Raw genomic sequence first — 14,236 nt, 5'->3', positions numbered from 1 at the left:
GGTTGTTATAGCCAGACTGGGTCAGAACACAGCCTTCCTAGGTTTGAATTTAGGCTCTCAGACAGGACACTTCACCACCCTCAACCTCAGTTTCCCGCACGGGAGAAGAAGAGTTGTCATCTCACAGGGCTGTGCAGAGGTTGATTGGAGACCTCTGTCTAAGCACCCTGTGTGTGGGAATGGTGGATTCCTCATGGTGGCAGCAAGTCCCCACGATAAGCCCAGTGGCAATGAAATAAATAAACAACAATTACATTTGCACAGCACTGCAGTCTGCTGTGTGTCGGGTAGAGTCATGTCTGAAAGGTGTCAGCACCTTCATTGAGTGTGACAGAGACGGTGAGCTGCCAGAAAGAGACCTTCGAGTCGTGAGAACAGGGCTGAGGAGACAGCACAGGACTGGCACTCGAGAGGTCCCAGAATTGATACGGGGTACAGCCAGCAGCCAGAGCTGAGCGGCTCTCTGACAGGAAGAGACCACCGTGTGGGCAGGAGTCCAGTGCAGTGAGAGATACCAGACCTTCCGGTTGTGAGCACTCCATGGTCATGGAGCAGCCCTGGCCAAAAGACTACTGGCCCTTGTCCCCCTCCCCCCCCCACTTCCTCCTCATCTATGATAACTTCTCAACTTCCAATTTTTTTTTTTCTTGCCGATGTGGCTTTGTACCATCGAGGTTCCACCATGCCTTTTTATATTCAAGACAGAGAGGGTGAAGGGGCTGGGTGGGTGGTGCACCCTGGTGAGCCCACCTGTTATGTTGATCAAGGATCTGGGTTCAAGCCCCTGGCCCCCATCTGCAGGAAGGAAGCATCATGAGTGGTGAAGCTGGGCTGCAGGTTTCTTTGCAGACACAGACCCTTTGTGTCTCCCCCTTCTCTCTCGATCTCTCTGCTTCTCTATTCTCTATAGTAAATAAACAGTTAACTTTTTTTTTATTATTTTTTTTTACCAAAGCTCTATTTAGCTCTGGCGTATGGTGGTGCTGGGGATTGAACCTGGGACCTCAGAACTTCATCCATGAGAGTCTGTTTACATAACCATTATGCTATCTCCCCCTGAATTAAATACACACATACATACATCAAAAGATGTTTAAGAGAGAGAGAGAGAGAGAAGGAGAGACACCACAGTTGTCCTCCAGAGATCGCGAAGCTTTCTCAGATGCCACACATGGTGCTTCCATGTGCTGCTAGGGGCTTGAACCCAGCGCCTTGCTCGTGGTAAAGTGTGCGCTCTACCGAGTAAGCTATCTCCTGGCCCCAGCTTTCATTCTGTTTTGGAGGTGAAGGGATTTTTATGTATTTATTTATCTGCCTATCTATCTATCTATCTTTTTTTTTTTTTTTCTACCAGAGAGCACTTTGGCTTACAGTAGTGCTGGGAGTTGAACCTGGGACCTGAGAGCCCATGAAGTCCTCTTACCTAAAGCTCTTTGCTGTCTACCCTCCCTGCTTCTTTATCTTGGTGTCTGCTGTGTCATAATAAGAACACCGGGGATTCCATTTTTTCTTTTTTAATTTCATTTATTTATTCATGAGAAAGCTAGTAGGAGAGAGAGAGAGAGAGAGAGAGAGAGAGAGAGCAAACCAGACATCACCCTGTTACATATCCTGCCGGGGATTGAATTCAACAACCTCATGCTTGAGAGTCCAATGCCTTATCCTCTGCACCATGTCCCAGAACACATCACTAGGTATTGCTGTTCTCTACTGAGCATAGTGATCATAAACTTGCAGCTGGGAATTTGCAGCTCCTCTCTGGGCCTGAGGGAGGTTCATGGTCAAGCCTCTGCTTGGTTCCCTAAAGAGAGTGCAGACGCCAACAAGATCGAGCTTTCTAGAGTCTGTCCCCACTGCAGAGTGGAGGTGGCCCCTTTTAGGGCTGAGAACACTTCAGCCCCTAGGGAGGTTTTGAACGTCTTGCGGATTTTGCTGAGCTGTGGAACTTTCTACCAGACGAACCTGCTGAGGCCCAGCCAGGCCTGGAGGCAGATTTGCTCTGGAAGAGAAGATTTCTGGGAAAAGAAAGTTAGAAAGGTCCTTTCACAGCATTGCAGGGGGAGGTGTCTGGCCACACCTTCCCGGGCTGAATTCAGAGGCAGGACCCTCCCGGACTCCTGCCTGCTCGGGAACGTTCCCAGCTTCCTGGGACGGGTGGGTCTTGTCAAGGCATCAGACAGGATTGAAGGCACTGCTGCCTCCACCCTAGGACGCTCCTTTCATGACTCAGAGAGAGCGGTTGTAAGGGGGAGATTCACTCATTCACAGGTGTGTTTATTGAGCACCAGGCCCAGCAGTGAACAAGGCAGACCCAGGCCTGCATCTGTGCAGTCACATGCAGACAGAAAACAGCCATTCATAGCACCGTTACAAGGGTTAGAGAAGGGCTGGGGAGACAGCTTAGTGCTTCTGCGAAAGACTTACGTGCCTGAGACTCCGAGGTCCTAGGTTCAGTTCGCAGCAACACCATCAATCAGAGTTGGGTGTTATTGTGGTAAAAAAACAAAACAAAACTGGGTGTCACACCCACTTTAACACCCACACTACCGTGCTCAAGGACCCAGGTTCAAGCCCCCCAGCCCTCACCTGCGCAAGAGAAACTCTTGTCTCTCTTCCTCTGTCTTCTCCTCCCCTCCAGTTTCTCTCTGTCCTATCTAATAAAGAATAAAAATAGTTCACTCCTGGAACAGTGGATTCATCGTGCAGGCTCCGAGCCCCACTAATAACCCTGGTGCTGGGGGACATTGTCTGTAGCGAGGAAGAGCAGTGTGGTGGTGTCTGGGAGGAAGGAGAATTGCCCAAAAACCTAGCCTGGCTGGACCTGGGTAGAGAGAACTTGATTCCCAGAAAGGTCTTTTTTTTTTTTTTTTTTTTTTTTTGCCTCCAGGGTTATTGCTGGGGCTCGGTGCCAGCACTACAAATCCACTGGTCCTGGTGGCTATTATTTCTGTTTTACTGGATAGGACAGAGAGAAATTTAAAGAGGAGGAGGAGAGATGGGAGAGAGAGAAAGACACCTGCAGATCTGCTTCACTTCTTGAGAAGCAGCTCTCCCCTGCAAGTGGGGTGGCGGGGGCTTGAACTGGGATCCTTGCACTTTGCACCATGTGTGTTTAACCTGGTGCGCCACCACCTGACCCCCAGGTCTTTTTTTTTTTTTGTAAGAGAAAGGAGGAGGAGGAAGAGAATCAGAGCATCACTCTGGCACACCTGATGCTGTGAATTTAACTCAGGACCTCATGCTTTAGAGTCCAGTGCTCAGGGAGTCGGGCGGTAGTGCAGCGGGTTAAGCGCACGTGGCGCAAAGCGTAAGGACAGGCGTAAAGATCCCGGTTCGAGCCCGCGGCTCCCCACCTGCAGGGGAGTCGCTTCACAGGTGGTGAAGCAGGTCTGCAGGTGTCTGTCTTTCTTTCCCCCTCTCTGTCTTCCCCTCCTCTCTCCATTTCTCTCTGTCCTATCCAACAACGACAACAACAATAAAACAACTAGGGCAACAAAAGGGAATAAATAAAATAGAGTCCAGTGCTCTAGCCATTGCTTATTTTCAGTCGGCGAATGACAGGATCTCATGTGGTTTCTGGCCTTTGCAGGTACAATGCTGTCACCGGGGAGTGGCGAGAAGACGAGGTTGTGATCAAGATGGCGTCTCAGGTGAGAAGAGCCTCCAGCCCAGGAGGTCAGGCTGCATAGGGTTTCTGTGACTAGCTTCAGAGCCTGTTCCCTCCTCTCCACACCTACTTGACTCCTTCCCTTCATCTTTCCCTTTCCTTTCTTAAATCTTTTTTTTTTTTTTTTTTGCCTCCAGGGTTATTGCTGGGCTCAGTGCCTGCACCTTGAATCCATTGCTCCTGGAGGCCATTTTTTTCCCCCTTTGTTGCCCTGGTTGTTGTAACCTTGTGGTCATTATTGTTGTTGATGTCACTCGTTGTTGGATAGGACAGAGAGAAATGGAGAGAGGAGGGGAAGACAGAAAGAGGGAGAGAAAGATAGACACCTGCAGACCTGCTTCACCGCTTGTGAAGCGACTCCCTGCAGGTAGGGAGCCGGGGGCTCGAATTAGGATCCTTACTCTGGTCCTTGCGCTTTGTGCCACGTGCACTCAACCCGCTGTGCTACTGCCTGACCCCCTCTTAAATCATTTTTGTCACAGGGGTAATGGTTTACCATGCAGCCATTGACATACGGGTACCATTTCATTATGCTCCAGGACTCCAGGGTTCTCTACAACCCCTCCCTAGCCCTCTTTCCCCAGAGTCCTTTGCTTTGATGCAAAACACCATGCCCAATGCATGTTTAATCTTGGGTCACCTCCTCTGCCCCTATTTGTTCAGCCCCGCTTGTAAGTGAGATCATTCTGATTTTTTCCCTCCTTTTATTTTTTGCCTCCAGGATCATCGCTGGGGCTTGGTGGGTATACTACAAATCCCCTGCTCCTGGAGGCCTTTTTTTTTTTTTTTTTTTTTTTTTGATAGGACAGAGAGAAATTGAGAGGGGAGGGAAAGATAGAGAAGGAGAAAGATAGATATTTGCAGACCTACTTTACCACTTGTGAAGCGACCCTCTCTACCTGCAGGTGGGGTGCCAGGGGCTCGAACTGATACCTTTGCGCGGGTCCTTGTGCTACGCACTGTATACACTTAAGCCAGTGTGCCACCTCCCAGCCCCCCTGAGATCATTCTGTATTTGCCCTTCTCTTTTTGGCTTATCTCACTGAACATGATGCCTTCAAGTTCCATCCAAGATGATACAAAGGAGATGACCTCATCGTTTTTAACAGCTGAATAGTATTCCATCATGTTTATATATACCACAGCGTAGTTTTTTTTTTTTTTTCTTTTCTTTTTAGCTGCATCTGTTGTTGGATATCTGGGTTGCTTCCAAGTTTTGGCATAGGAGTCTTTTGCAGAACCATTATGCTGCCTCCCAGCTTGTTCTCTTAGCAACCTTTTCAGTGTCTAATACAGCAGTATTGATTGTAGTCCCCATTCTGTATATTATTTTTGCAAATGCTTTTTTTCCCTCCACATCTGACCTGTGAGGTTTGCATGTGTCTTTACTAGAACTGTAATTTGTCCATGTCCACTCCTGTCTAGCATTCCCTCAAATGGATAGATGTGACTGATGTAGCCAGGCACTGTGGACAAGCATTCACATTATTTCTGCCTTCTTTCCCTTAAAGACAGGGTTGCAAAAATACCCTTGAACATTCTCTCTCTGGGACACAGCTAAAGCAGCATTGAGAGGGAAACTCATAGCCATACAGTCACATACTAGAGAACAAGAAAAAGCTCAAATAAGGGAGTCGGGCTGTAGCGCAGCCGGTTAAGCGCAGGTGGTGCAAAGCACAAGGACCGGCATAAGGATCCCGGTTCGAACCCCGGCTCCCCACCTGCAGGGGAGTCGCTTCACAGGCGGTGAAGCAGGTCTGCAGGTGTCTGTCTTTCTCTCCTCCTCTCTGTCCTCCCCTCCTCTCTCCATTTCTCTCTGTCCTATCCAACAACAATGACAACAACAATAATAACTACAACAATAAAACAAGGGCAACAAAAGGGAATAAATAAATAAAATAAATATTTAAAAAAAAAAAAAAGCTCAAATAAACGACCTTACTGCACGCCTTAAGGACTTAGAGGAAGAGGAACAAAGGAACCCTAAAGCAACCAGAAGGATGGAAATCACTAAAATTAGAGCAGAAATAAACAACATCAAAAATAAGAGAACCATACAAAAGATCAACATCCTCTCTCTCCTCCATCCCAGTATCATCCTCATCTTCACTTGGGGACCTTCCACCCAGCTTGGGTGGAAAATGGGGATAATCTCAACGTTCCTGCAGCCTTGAGCTGGGAAGTCTGTCAGACTTTGGTGCCAGGGTGTCAGAAGGGAGGATGCAGGGATTTGGGGACCCAGGGGACATCTAGGGCACCCATTTAGAGTGTGATGTCCAAGGGGAAAGTTTCGTGGCTGGCTCCTGGCTGCCTTTGGGAGGGGCTTGGGGACTGACAGTCCTCACTGTGGTGTCTTTCAGCCCTTCGGCCGTGGAGCCATGAGAGAATGCTTCAGGACGTAAGTGCCAGGTCCTGCCCACACCCCCCTCCCCCGGTCCTGCAGGAAGGGGGACACATGGTACCATTTCTGCCCAAGACCTGGAGAGACACTGCCTTCTGCTCGTAGCCAAGTGCCTCTGCCTCTGGTCTCCCATTGTCTCTGTTCTGGGGTCTGGCGACCAAAGAGCACAGGCTTCAGGCCTCTGTCATTGCCCCTTACCAACACTCCCCAGCTGCTTGGGAGAGGCCTGGGGCTGGGGAGGTCCCCTCCCCCTCCCCTCTTTGGATCCTGGCTCCAGCCAGGTGGGGCAGAGTCTCTAGCCCAAGGACCCAGACTTGGTTTCCCCCCAAGTGGACCGGAAGGCCCAGCAGGGTCCCCTGCGACCTCCCCCCCCCCCCCAGAAAGAAGCTCTCCAACTTCCTGCACACCCAGCAGTGGAAGGGCGCCTCCAACTATGTGGCCAAGCGCTACATCGAGCCTGTGGCCAGGGACGTGTACTTTGAGGACGTCCGTCTGCAGATGGAGGCCAAGCTCTGGGGGGAGGAGTATAACCGGCATAAGCCCCCCAAGCAGGTATGGGGCACCCCTTCCTCTGCCCTCCACCCCCCGGGCCCCAGGACAGTGTCTTTCTTCTTCACTTGAGACCTGGAAGGTTGCCTAGCTGGTTCTGGCTACAGTTTTAGATCTGAATTGCTATGGTGATAACATAATATGGAGACTGAGCCCCGGACCTTTGGGGTCTCAGACATGAAGATCTTTTTGCAAAACCATCACGTTGTCTCCTCAGCCCTGAACCATTGTTATTATATTACCATTTTACTTGTTTTTGTTTTTTCTAAGATGTATTCATGAGTTTCATGAGTGCGGAGAGAGAGAAAGAATCATTCTAGCATGTGGGATGCCGGGCATTGAACTTGGGACCTTATGCTTCCAAGTTCAGAACCCTATTCATTGCCACTTTCTGGGCTCAAAAAGATATCTTTCTTTCTTTTTTTTTTTTAAACCAGAGTTCTGCTCAGTTCTGGCTTATGGTGGTGTGGGGGATTGAACTTGAAACTTTGGAGCCTTAGGCATGAGAGTCTTTTTGTATAACCATTGTGCTATCTCCATTTCTTTCTTTTTTTTTTTTTTTGCCACAAGTATCATCACTGAGACTCAGTGCCTGCAGCAGCCTTGTGGCCATCCTCTCCCCCTTTTTTTTAAATATGATAATTCACAAAGAAATTTGAGGAGGGGAAGGTAACGAGGGAGAGACAGAGAGACACCTGCAGTTCTGCCTCACCGCTCATGAAGCTTCCCCCTTGCAGGTGGGGACCAGGGATTTGAACTTGGGTCTTTGGACGCTGTAAAGTGTACACTTAGCCTGATGACCACCATCTGTCCCCCTATTTTTTTTTTTAATAAGATTGATGTATGAAGGGAGAGAGGGGAACCAGGATATCACTCTGGCATGTGATGCCAGGGACTGAACTCAGGACCTCGTTTCTGCTAGCTAGTGTGGCTCGTCTCCCACTGCTGTGGCATGGAGGGGGGAGGGGCGAGCCTGACCTGTCATCCAAAGAGGCCCCCTGAGCCCCTGGCTGCCCCGCAGGTGGACATCATGCAGATGTGCGTGGTGGAGCTGCGGGACCGGCCGGGCAGCCCCCTCTTCCACCTGGAGCACTACATCGAGGGCAAGTACATCAAGTACAACTCCAACTCGGGCTTCGTACGTGACGATAACATGCGCCTGACGCCACAGGTGAGGCCCCTGGGATGGTGGGGCCCTGTGGCTCTGGGCTTCCCCTCTCCCCGGGTACCCCCGGACCCAGCGCAGCACCTGAAGACTCTGTCATGGGGCCTCTGCCAGCCATAGGTCCCCCCCAGGTTAAACAGGACCCCAGGCCAGAGGGGTGGCTCATGGGGCAGCACCTGTGCCTTGTTAAGTGCACGACCCAGGCCTGAGCCCAGGCTCCACTGGGGTTGCTTCAGTGTTAGGATGTCTCTCCCTCGCTCCTTGTCTCTCTCTGAATGAGAAGGGGGCCCAGAGCTATGAGATTGCATGAGACCCAGGTTCCACCAATAAATGAATAGATAACAGAATAAGCAGGACCCTTCCTTTATCTTTTCCTCTGGCGAGCTGCTCCCGTGCTTGGTGGTGGCATAGTGGTAGTGCTTTGGACTTCCAAGTGTGAGGTCTTGGGTTTGATCCCTGGACCTGAATATCTCAGGGTGTTGCTCTGGTCTCTCCCTCTCCTGTCCTCTCCTCTTTCTTTCTTTCTTTCTTTCTTTCTTTCTTTCTTTCTTCCTTTCTTTCTTCTTTATTAGGAGGACTAGCGGTTTACAGTCGACAGTAAGATATAGTAGTTTGTCCACGTGTAACATTTCTCAGCTTTCCAACAGTTTAATCCCCTCTATGTCCTCCTCTGCCATCATGTTCCAGGACCTGAGCCCTCCCCCACAGTCTTTTACTTTGGTGCAGTACACCAATCTTCTCTCTGTCATATGAAATAAATCCTTTATAAAAACAAAACAGGGAGTTGGGCGGTAGCACAGCAGGCGCAAAGCATAAGGACCGGCATAAGGATCCCGGTTCTGGTTCGAGCCTCCGGCTCCCCACCTGCAGGGGAGTCGCTTCACAGGCGGTGAAGCAGGTCTGCGGGTGTCTGTCTTTCTCTCCCCCTCTCTGTCTTCCCCTCCTCTCTCCATTTCTCTCTATCCTATCCAACAATGACGACATCAATAACAACAGTAATAACTACAACAATAAAAAAAACAAGGACAACAAAAGGGAAAATAAATAAATATTAAAAAGCTTTTCTATTAAAAAACAAAACAAAAAACCTACTCCTACAGGGACTTTTTTCTTTCCTATTCATTTTTTTTTTTTGGTCCGATTTGATAGGGCAGAGAGAAATTGAGGGTCAGGAGAGATCGAGAGGGAGAGAGACAGAAAGATAACCTGCAGTACTTCTTCACTGCGTGTGAAGCTCCCCCCTGCAGGTGGGTTCTGGGGGCTTGAACCCCAGCCCATGTACATGGTCATGCGTGCGCTCAACTGGCGGCCTCAACACCCGACCCCCTACCAGGAGTTTTAGAGCACTCACATTATCAAGCAGGAGACCCTGGGTTCAAGCCCCAGCACCACATGAGAACACATGCACAACATCATGGGAAGCTCCATGGGTGATGGAACAGGGCTGTGATGTCTCTCCTTTCTGTCTCTCCCTGTCTTCTCACCTCTCCCCCCACCCCCTCTTTCTCTGACACTTTGAGAAAGTTGGCCTGGGGAGGCCACCTAATAATGAACTCACACATGCATGAATCTCATCTTAAAAGTAAAATCCTGGTCGGAGGGTAGATAGCATAATGGTTATGCAAACAGACTCTCATGCCTGAGGCTCCAAAGTCTCAGGTTCAATCCCCTGCACCACCATAAACCAGAGCTGAACAGTGCTCTGGTGAAAAAAATTAAAAAAAAAAAAAAAAGTAAAATCCTGGGAGTCGGGTAGTAGTTCAGTGGGTTAAGCGCATGTGGCACAAAGCACAAGGACTGACGGAAGGATCCCGGTTCGAGCCCCCGGCTCCCCACCTGCAGGGGGAGTCACTTCACAAGCAGTGAAGCAGGTCTGCAGGTGTCTGTCTTTCTCTCCCCCTCTCTGTCTTTCCCTCCTCTCTCCATTTCTCTCTGTCCTATCCAACAACAACAATAAAACAAGGGCAATGAAAGGGAATAAATAATTTTTAAAAAAAAAAAAAAAGTAAAATCCTCCCCCCTCCAGAGAGTGCCTCCCTCAACATGGGCAGAGCTGGGGTGTTAAGATCCCCTGAGCAGTGTCCACCAGGCCTCCTGCGGTCTCCTTCCCTGCCCTGTCCTTCCTGTCCCTCCCCACCCCAGGCCTTCAGCCACTTCACGTTTGAGCGCTCTGGCCATCAGCTGATCGTGGTGGACATCCAGGGAGTAGGCGACCTCTACACTGACCCGCAGATCCACACTGAGACGGGCACGGACTTCGGAGATGGCAACCTCGGTGGGTGGGGATGCCACCCGGGGACCCCTGCAGACCACACTCTGAGCCCCAGACACACCCTGAGAGAGCCGGCTGAGGTCCCATCTCTCCTCTCCCTAAGCACGTAAAGACGGGAACCTAGGACTCTGACCCCAATTCCTGAGCAGGTTTTGTGCCTCCGCCCCTCACAAAGCCTGGCACCGCTCCTCACAACCCTGCCCTGCCCACAGGCGTCCGGGGGATGGCACTTTTCTTCCACTCTCACGCCTGCAACCGGATCTGCAAGAGCATGGGCCTCACCCCCTTCGACCTGTCGCCCAGAGAGCAGGATGAAGTGAATCAGAACACCAAGCTGCTGGTAGGTGCCCATGGCCTTGTTACTGCCAGGACCTCTGTGCCCATGCGGCCAGCGAGCCCTGTCTCCCTGCGAGGCTTTCTGACTCATCTGCGCCCCACTTCTCCCCAGCCAGCCACAAAGCCCTCCTGGGCCTCCCCATAACAGAGTAGCTGGGGGCCTCTTAATGTGGGCCTTTTTATTTAATTTTAATTTTAATGAATTGTTTTTGATAAGACAGAGAAATTGAGGAAGGAGGGAGATAGATAAGGAGAAAAACATTTGCAGCACTGCTTGACTACTCATGAAACTTCCCCCCATAGGGGGCCTTGAACCGAGGTCAGTGAGCTTGGTGTTGTGTGCACCCAACCAGGTGTGCCACTGCCTGGGCCCCTGGGCCTGTGTCTGACCCGAATGAGGGGAGCAGGCTTGGAGAGGTAGTGGGAGGTTCGTGGTGGCGTGTTTGTACCCTATGGTGACGAATGGCTGGATTAGACCTGCACCTGGTGGCCCTCTGGACACCTTGTGTCTAGAACATGTCTCCTCCTGTCCCTCTAAGTGCACCAGGTATGAGAATCTGAGCTTCTGGATGCAGGTGGCATAGGGTGTCCAGCTCAGGGCTGTGAGTGTTGTCAGTTCTTGTGGGAATTCAGGCTGCCCCTGTGGGGCTCCCCTTCTTAAAGGCCTGTGGGTCAATCCTATACTGATGACTTTTAGCTTTCCTGTGAATCCCTAAACAGGCTCATCTATGGGAGCCATGGCACAAAGGGTCTCAGGCTTCAGAGGACTCAGCAGGAAGCATGCCTCATCCCTCTGAGGGTGTCTGTGTGACATGAGTGTCCTTGTTGTTGCCTTCAGCAATCAGCCAAGACCATCTTGAGGGGGACAGAGGAAAAATGTGGGAGCCCCCGAGTCAGGACCCTCTCTGGGAGCCGCCACCCCCTGCTCCGCCGCCTCTCAGAGAATTCCGGAGACGAGAACATGAGTGACGTGACCTTCGACTCTCTCCCTTCCTCCCCGTCTTCAGCCACGCCACACAGCCAGAAACTGGACCACCTCCGTGAGTGATGGATGGAATGTTTGCAGAGGGAAGGCTTCAGTTTAGAGCAGAGCTAACCCAGGGGTTTTCATTCAGGTTAGAAGATCAGAACTGCTACCCAAAAAGGCTCATGGCCCACATGGTCATACAGGTGATGTATAATAAACTTCCCCAGCACAAATCAACCAAATGCTATGTAACAGAAACTGTTATAGAAAACAGAGCAATATCGGGAGTCAGGCGGTAGTGAAGTGGGTTAAGCGCATGTGGTACAAAGCGCAAGGACCGGCATAAGGATCCCGGTTCAAGCCCCCGGCTCCCCACCTGCAGGAGATTCGCTTCACAGGCAGTGAAGCACGTCTGCAGGTGTCTGTCTTTCTTTCTCCCCTCTGTCTTCCCCTCCTCTCTCCATTTCTCTGTCTTATCTAACAACAACAACACCAATAATAACTACTACAACAATGAAAAACAAGAGCAGCAAAAGGGAAAGTAAATAAATATTGTAAAAAATTAAAAAAGAAAATAGAGCAATATCACCCAGTGGATTTTATGAAACTAGCAAAGCTTTCATGCCAAAGCTTGGCAAAGCATTCAGAAAGAAAACTATCAGCTTCGCTTATGTACAATGCAAGAGATTCTCAAGACAGGAACAGAGGCTAATCATATCTTGAGAGAATAGCTTGTCATGAGCAATGTGGGTTTCTCTGGAGTCTGAGCATTTTCTTTAGGAACTCAATGAACAGCTCAAAGGAGAAAAACTCCATTCTAGTTGCTGAAATTACAGTGGCAGAGTTTGCTGAGAACATGGATGTGGGGCTTGCAGGGAAGTGGGGAAGCATGGCTGACTCCATGGTTTTGCTTTAAAGGACCAGAAGGCTGACATGGCTGGTAAATCAGCCAGGGAAGGCTGTGGGGGGAGAAGTGAGGAGGATTTTAGTGTCAAGCATTTAAGGGAGCCTTTTCTCTCTTTTTATGTTTCAGTAAATTTTAATTTGTTTGTTTATTGGACACAGAGAGAAATTTAGAGGGGTAGGAGAAACAGAGATAGAGAGAGAGAGACAGAGACACCTTCATCTTTCCCCCAGCAAGTTAGGGCTGTGGACTGAAACTTATCCCTTGCTCATTCCATTTATTTATTTATTTTAATTTTTTATTATTTCCCATTTGTTGCCCTAGTTGCTTTGTTATTGTAGTCATTATTATTGTCGTTGTTGATGTTGTTGTTGGATAGGACAGAGAGAAATGGAGAGAGGAGGGGAAGACAAAGGGGGGTCGGAAAGAGAGACACCTGCAGACCTGCTTCACTGCCTGTGAAGCGACTCCCCTGCAGGTGGGGAGCGGGGGACTCAAACCAGGATCCTTCCGCTGGTCCTTGCGCCTGGTGCCACATGAGCTCAGCCAGCTGCGCCACCGCCCGACCCCCCGTTCTTCTCTCTTTTTAAGCTTTATTCGTGTATTGATGACACAGAGAGAAGAAAATAGAGATAGAGAGAGAGAACTAGAGTAGCATTCCAGCACATGTGGGCACACGCTGGTGCCCAAACTCAGGGCCTCATCCTTGCAAGTCAGTTCCCTACCCACTTCGTGCCTCTTGGTTTGCTGCTGCTGCTTCTAGTTTTATTTCATGAGAGAGACAGAGGCTAGAGCACCACACCGTTCCTTAAATTTTAAGAAAGAGAGAGAGAAAGAAGGAAAGGACAGCTTACAGGCAAAATGCTCCAGCTTGATCCTTGTCACCACATGGCCTGAGCAGTGCTCTAAGCCTCTCTTTCTCACAGAATACATGTTACAGTGTGCAAGAACCCGGGTTCAAGCCCCTAGTCCCCACCTGTTGGGGGGGAAGCTTCTTCACAAGTGGTGAAGCAGTGCTGTGGGTGTCTTTCTCCCTTTCTCTCTCTCCCTCCCCTCTTGATTTATCTGTCTCTATCCAGTGAATTTAAAAAAAAACTTAATTAAAAATAATTAAGAGGGCTGGGGCGTCAGCATAATAGTTCTGCAGAAGACTGTCATACCTGAGGCTCCAAGGTCCCAGGTTCACTCCCCAGCACCACCGTAAGTCAGAGCTGAGCAATGCTCTGGTGTCTCTCTCTCTCTCTCTATCTCTGTGTATCTCTCATTAAAATAAACTGTTTAAAAACAAGCATTATAAATAATAAAAGATAAAAAGTAGAAAAATTTGATGACAGGTGCAGTTAGCTCTGGACGTTGAAGATGGGCCTTGAATACCGTCCATTGGTGAAGCTAAATACTGTCTTTTCTCTCTGCCCAGATTGGCCTTTGTTTGGTGACCTTGACAATGTGCCCTCCCGAGATCCTGACCATCTGGACAACCACCGGGTGAGTGGAGAGGCCCCTGGGAGCAGGGCTGGGAGCCATGAGCTCACCCTCAGGGGAACTGAGGTGAGACCTTCAGATTCAGAGAGGGGCAACCCAGACTGGCTCTGGGCACTGCCAGGGAGACCCTGGATGCAGATCAGTCAGCCTCGGCTCAAGGCAGAGGGTCTCTCTGGGAAGAGCCGGGCCTATTTCTATTCCCAGAGATGGCTAGAGAGGAGGCAGTCAAGTCAGTGACAGCCTGACCTTCTTGTCTTCTGGTAAATGGCAGGCTCACCTCTGTGTGGTTTGGCCCATTATTTGTGAGCACCTCTCTCAGGGAAGGGGCTGTGCTGTGTCTCAGACGTGTGTGACTCATAGCCTGGTTGGATAAACAGGACAGGTGTCTTTCTTTCTTTCTTTTTTTTTTTCTCAAGTTAATGTATTTTTATTTACCTTTTTAAAATTTATTTATTGGGGAATTAATGTTTTACATTCAACAGTAAATACAATA

At 49.7% G+C, this 14,236-nt stretch overlaps 1 protein-coding gene across 1 annotated transcript in view; it reads left to right on the top strand.

Moving 5' to 3' along the window:
• EEF2K (eukaryotic elongation factor 2 kinase) overlaps positions 1 to 14,236 on the top strand; it is a 59,133-nt gene that overhangs the window by 29,751 nt on the left and 15,146 nt on the right. The window contains exons 4-11 of the mRNA XM_060172829.1: positions 3,590 to 3,650; positions 6,028 to 6,065; positions 6,449 to 6,620; positions 7,639 to 7,788; positions 9,925 to 10,057; positions 10,267 to 10,394; positions 11,229 to 11,430; positions 13,679 to 13,746. Of these exons, the coding sequence (XP_060028812.1) occupies positions 3,590 to 3,650; positions 6,028 to 6,065; positions 6,449 to 6,620; positions 7,639 to 7,788; positions 9,925 to 10,057; positions 10,267 to 10,394; positions 11,229 to 11,430; positions 13,679 to 13,746 (952 nt within the window). The remainder of the gene's footprint in view (positions 1 to 3,589; positions 3,651 to 6,027; positions 6,066 to 6,448; positions 6,621 to 7,638; positions 7,789 to 9,924; positions 10,058 to 10,266; positions 10,395 to 11,228; positions 11,431 to 13,678; positions 13,747 to 14,236) is intronic.

Source organism: Erinaceus europaeus, chromosome 15 (assembly GCF_950295315.1).
Source record: "Erinaceus europaeus chromosome 15, mEriEur2.1, whole genome shotgun sequence".
NCBI classification, from domain to species: Eukaryota; Metazoa; Chordata; class Mammalia; order Eulipotyphla; family Erinaceidae; genus Erinaceus; species Erinaceus europaeus.
The sequence above is the reverse complement of the archived record's forward strand: the minus strand, read 5'-3'. Positions and strand labels throughout refer to the sequence as shown.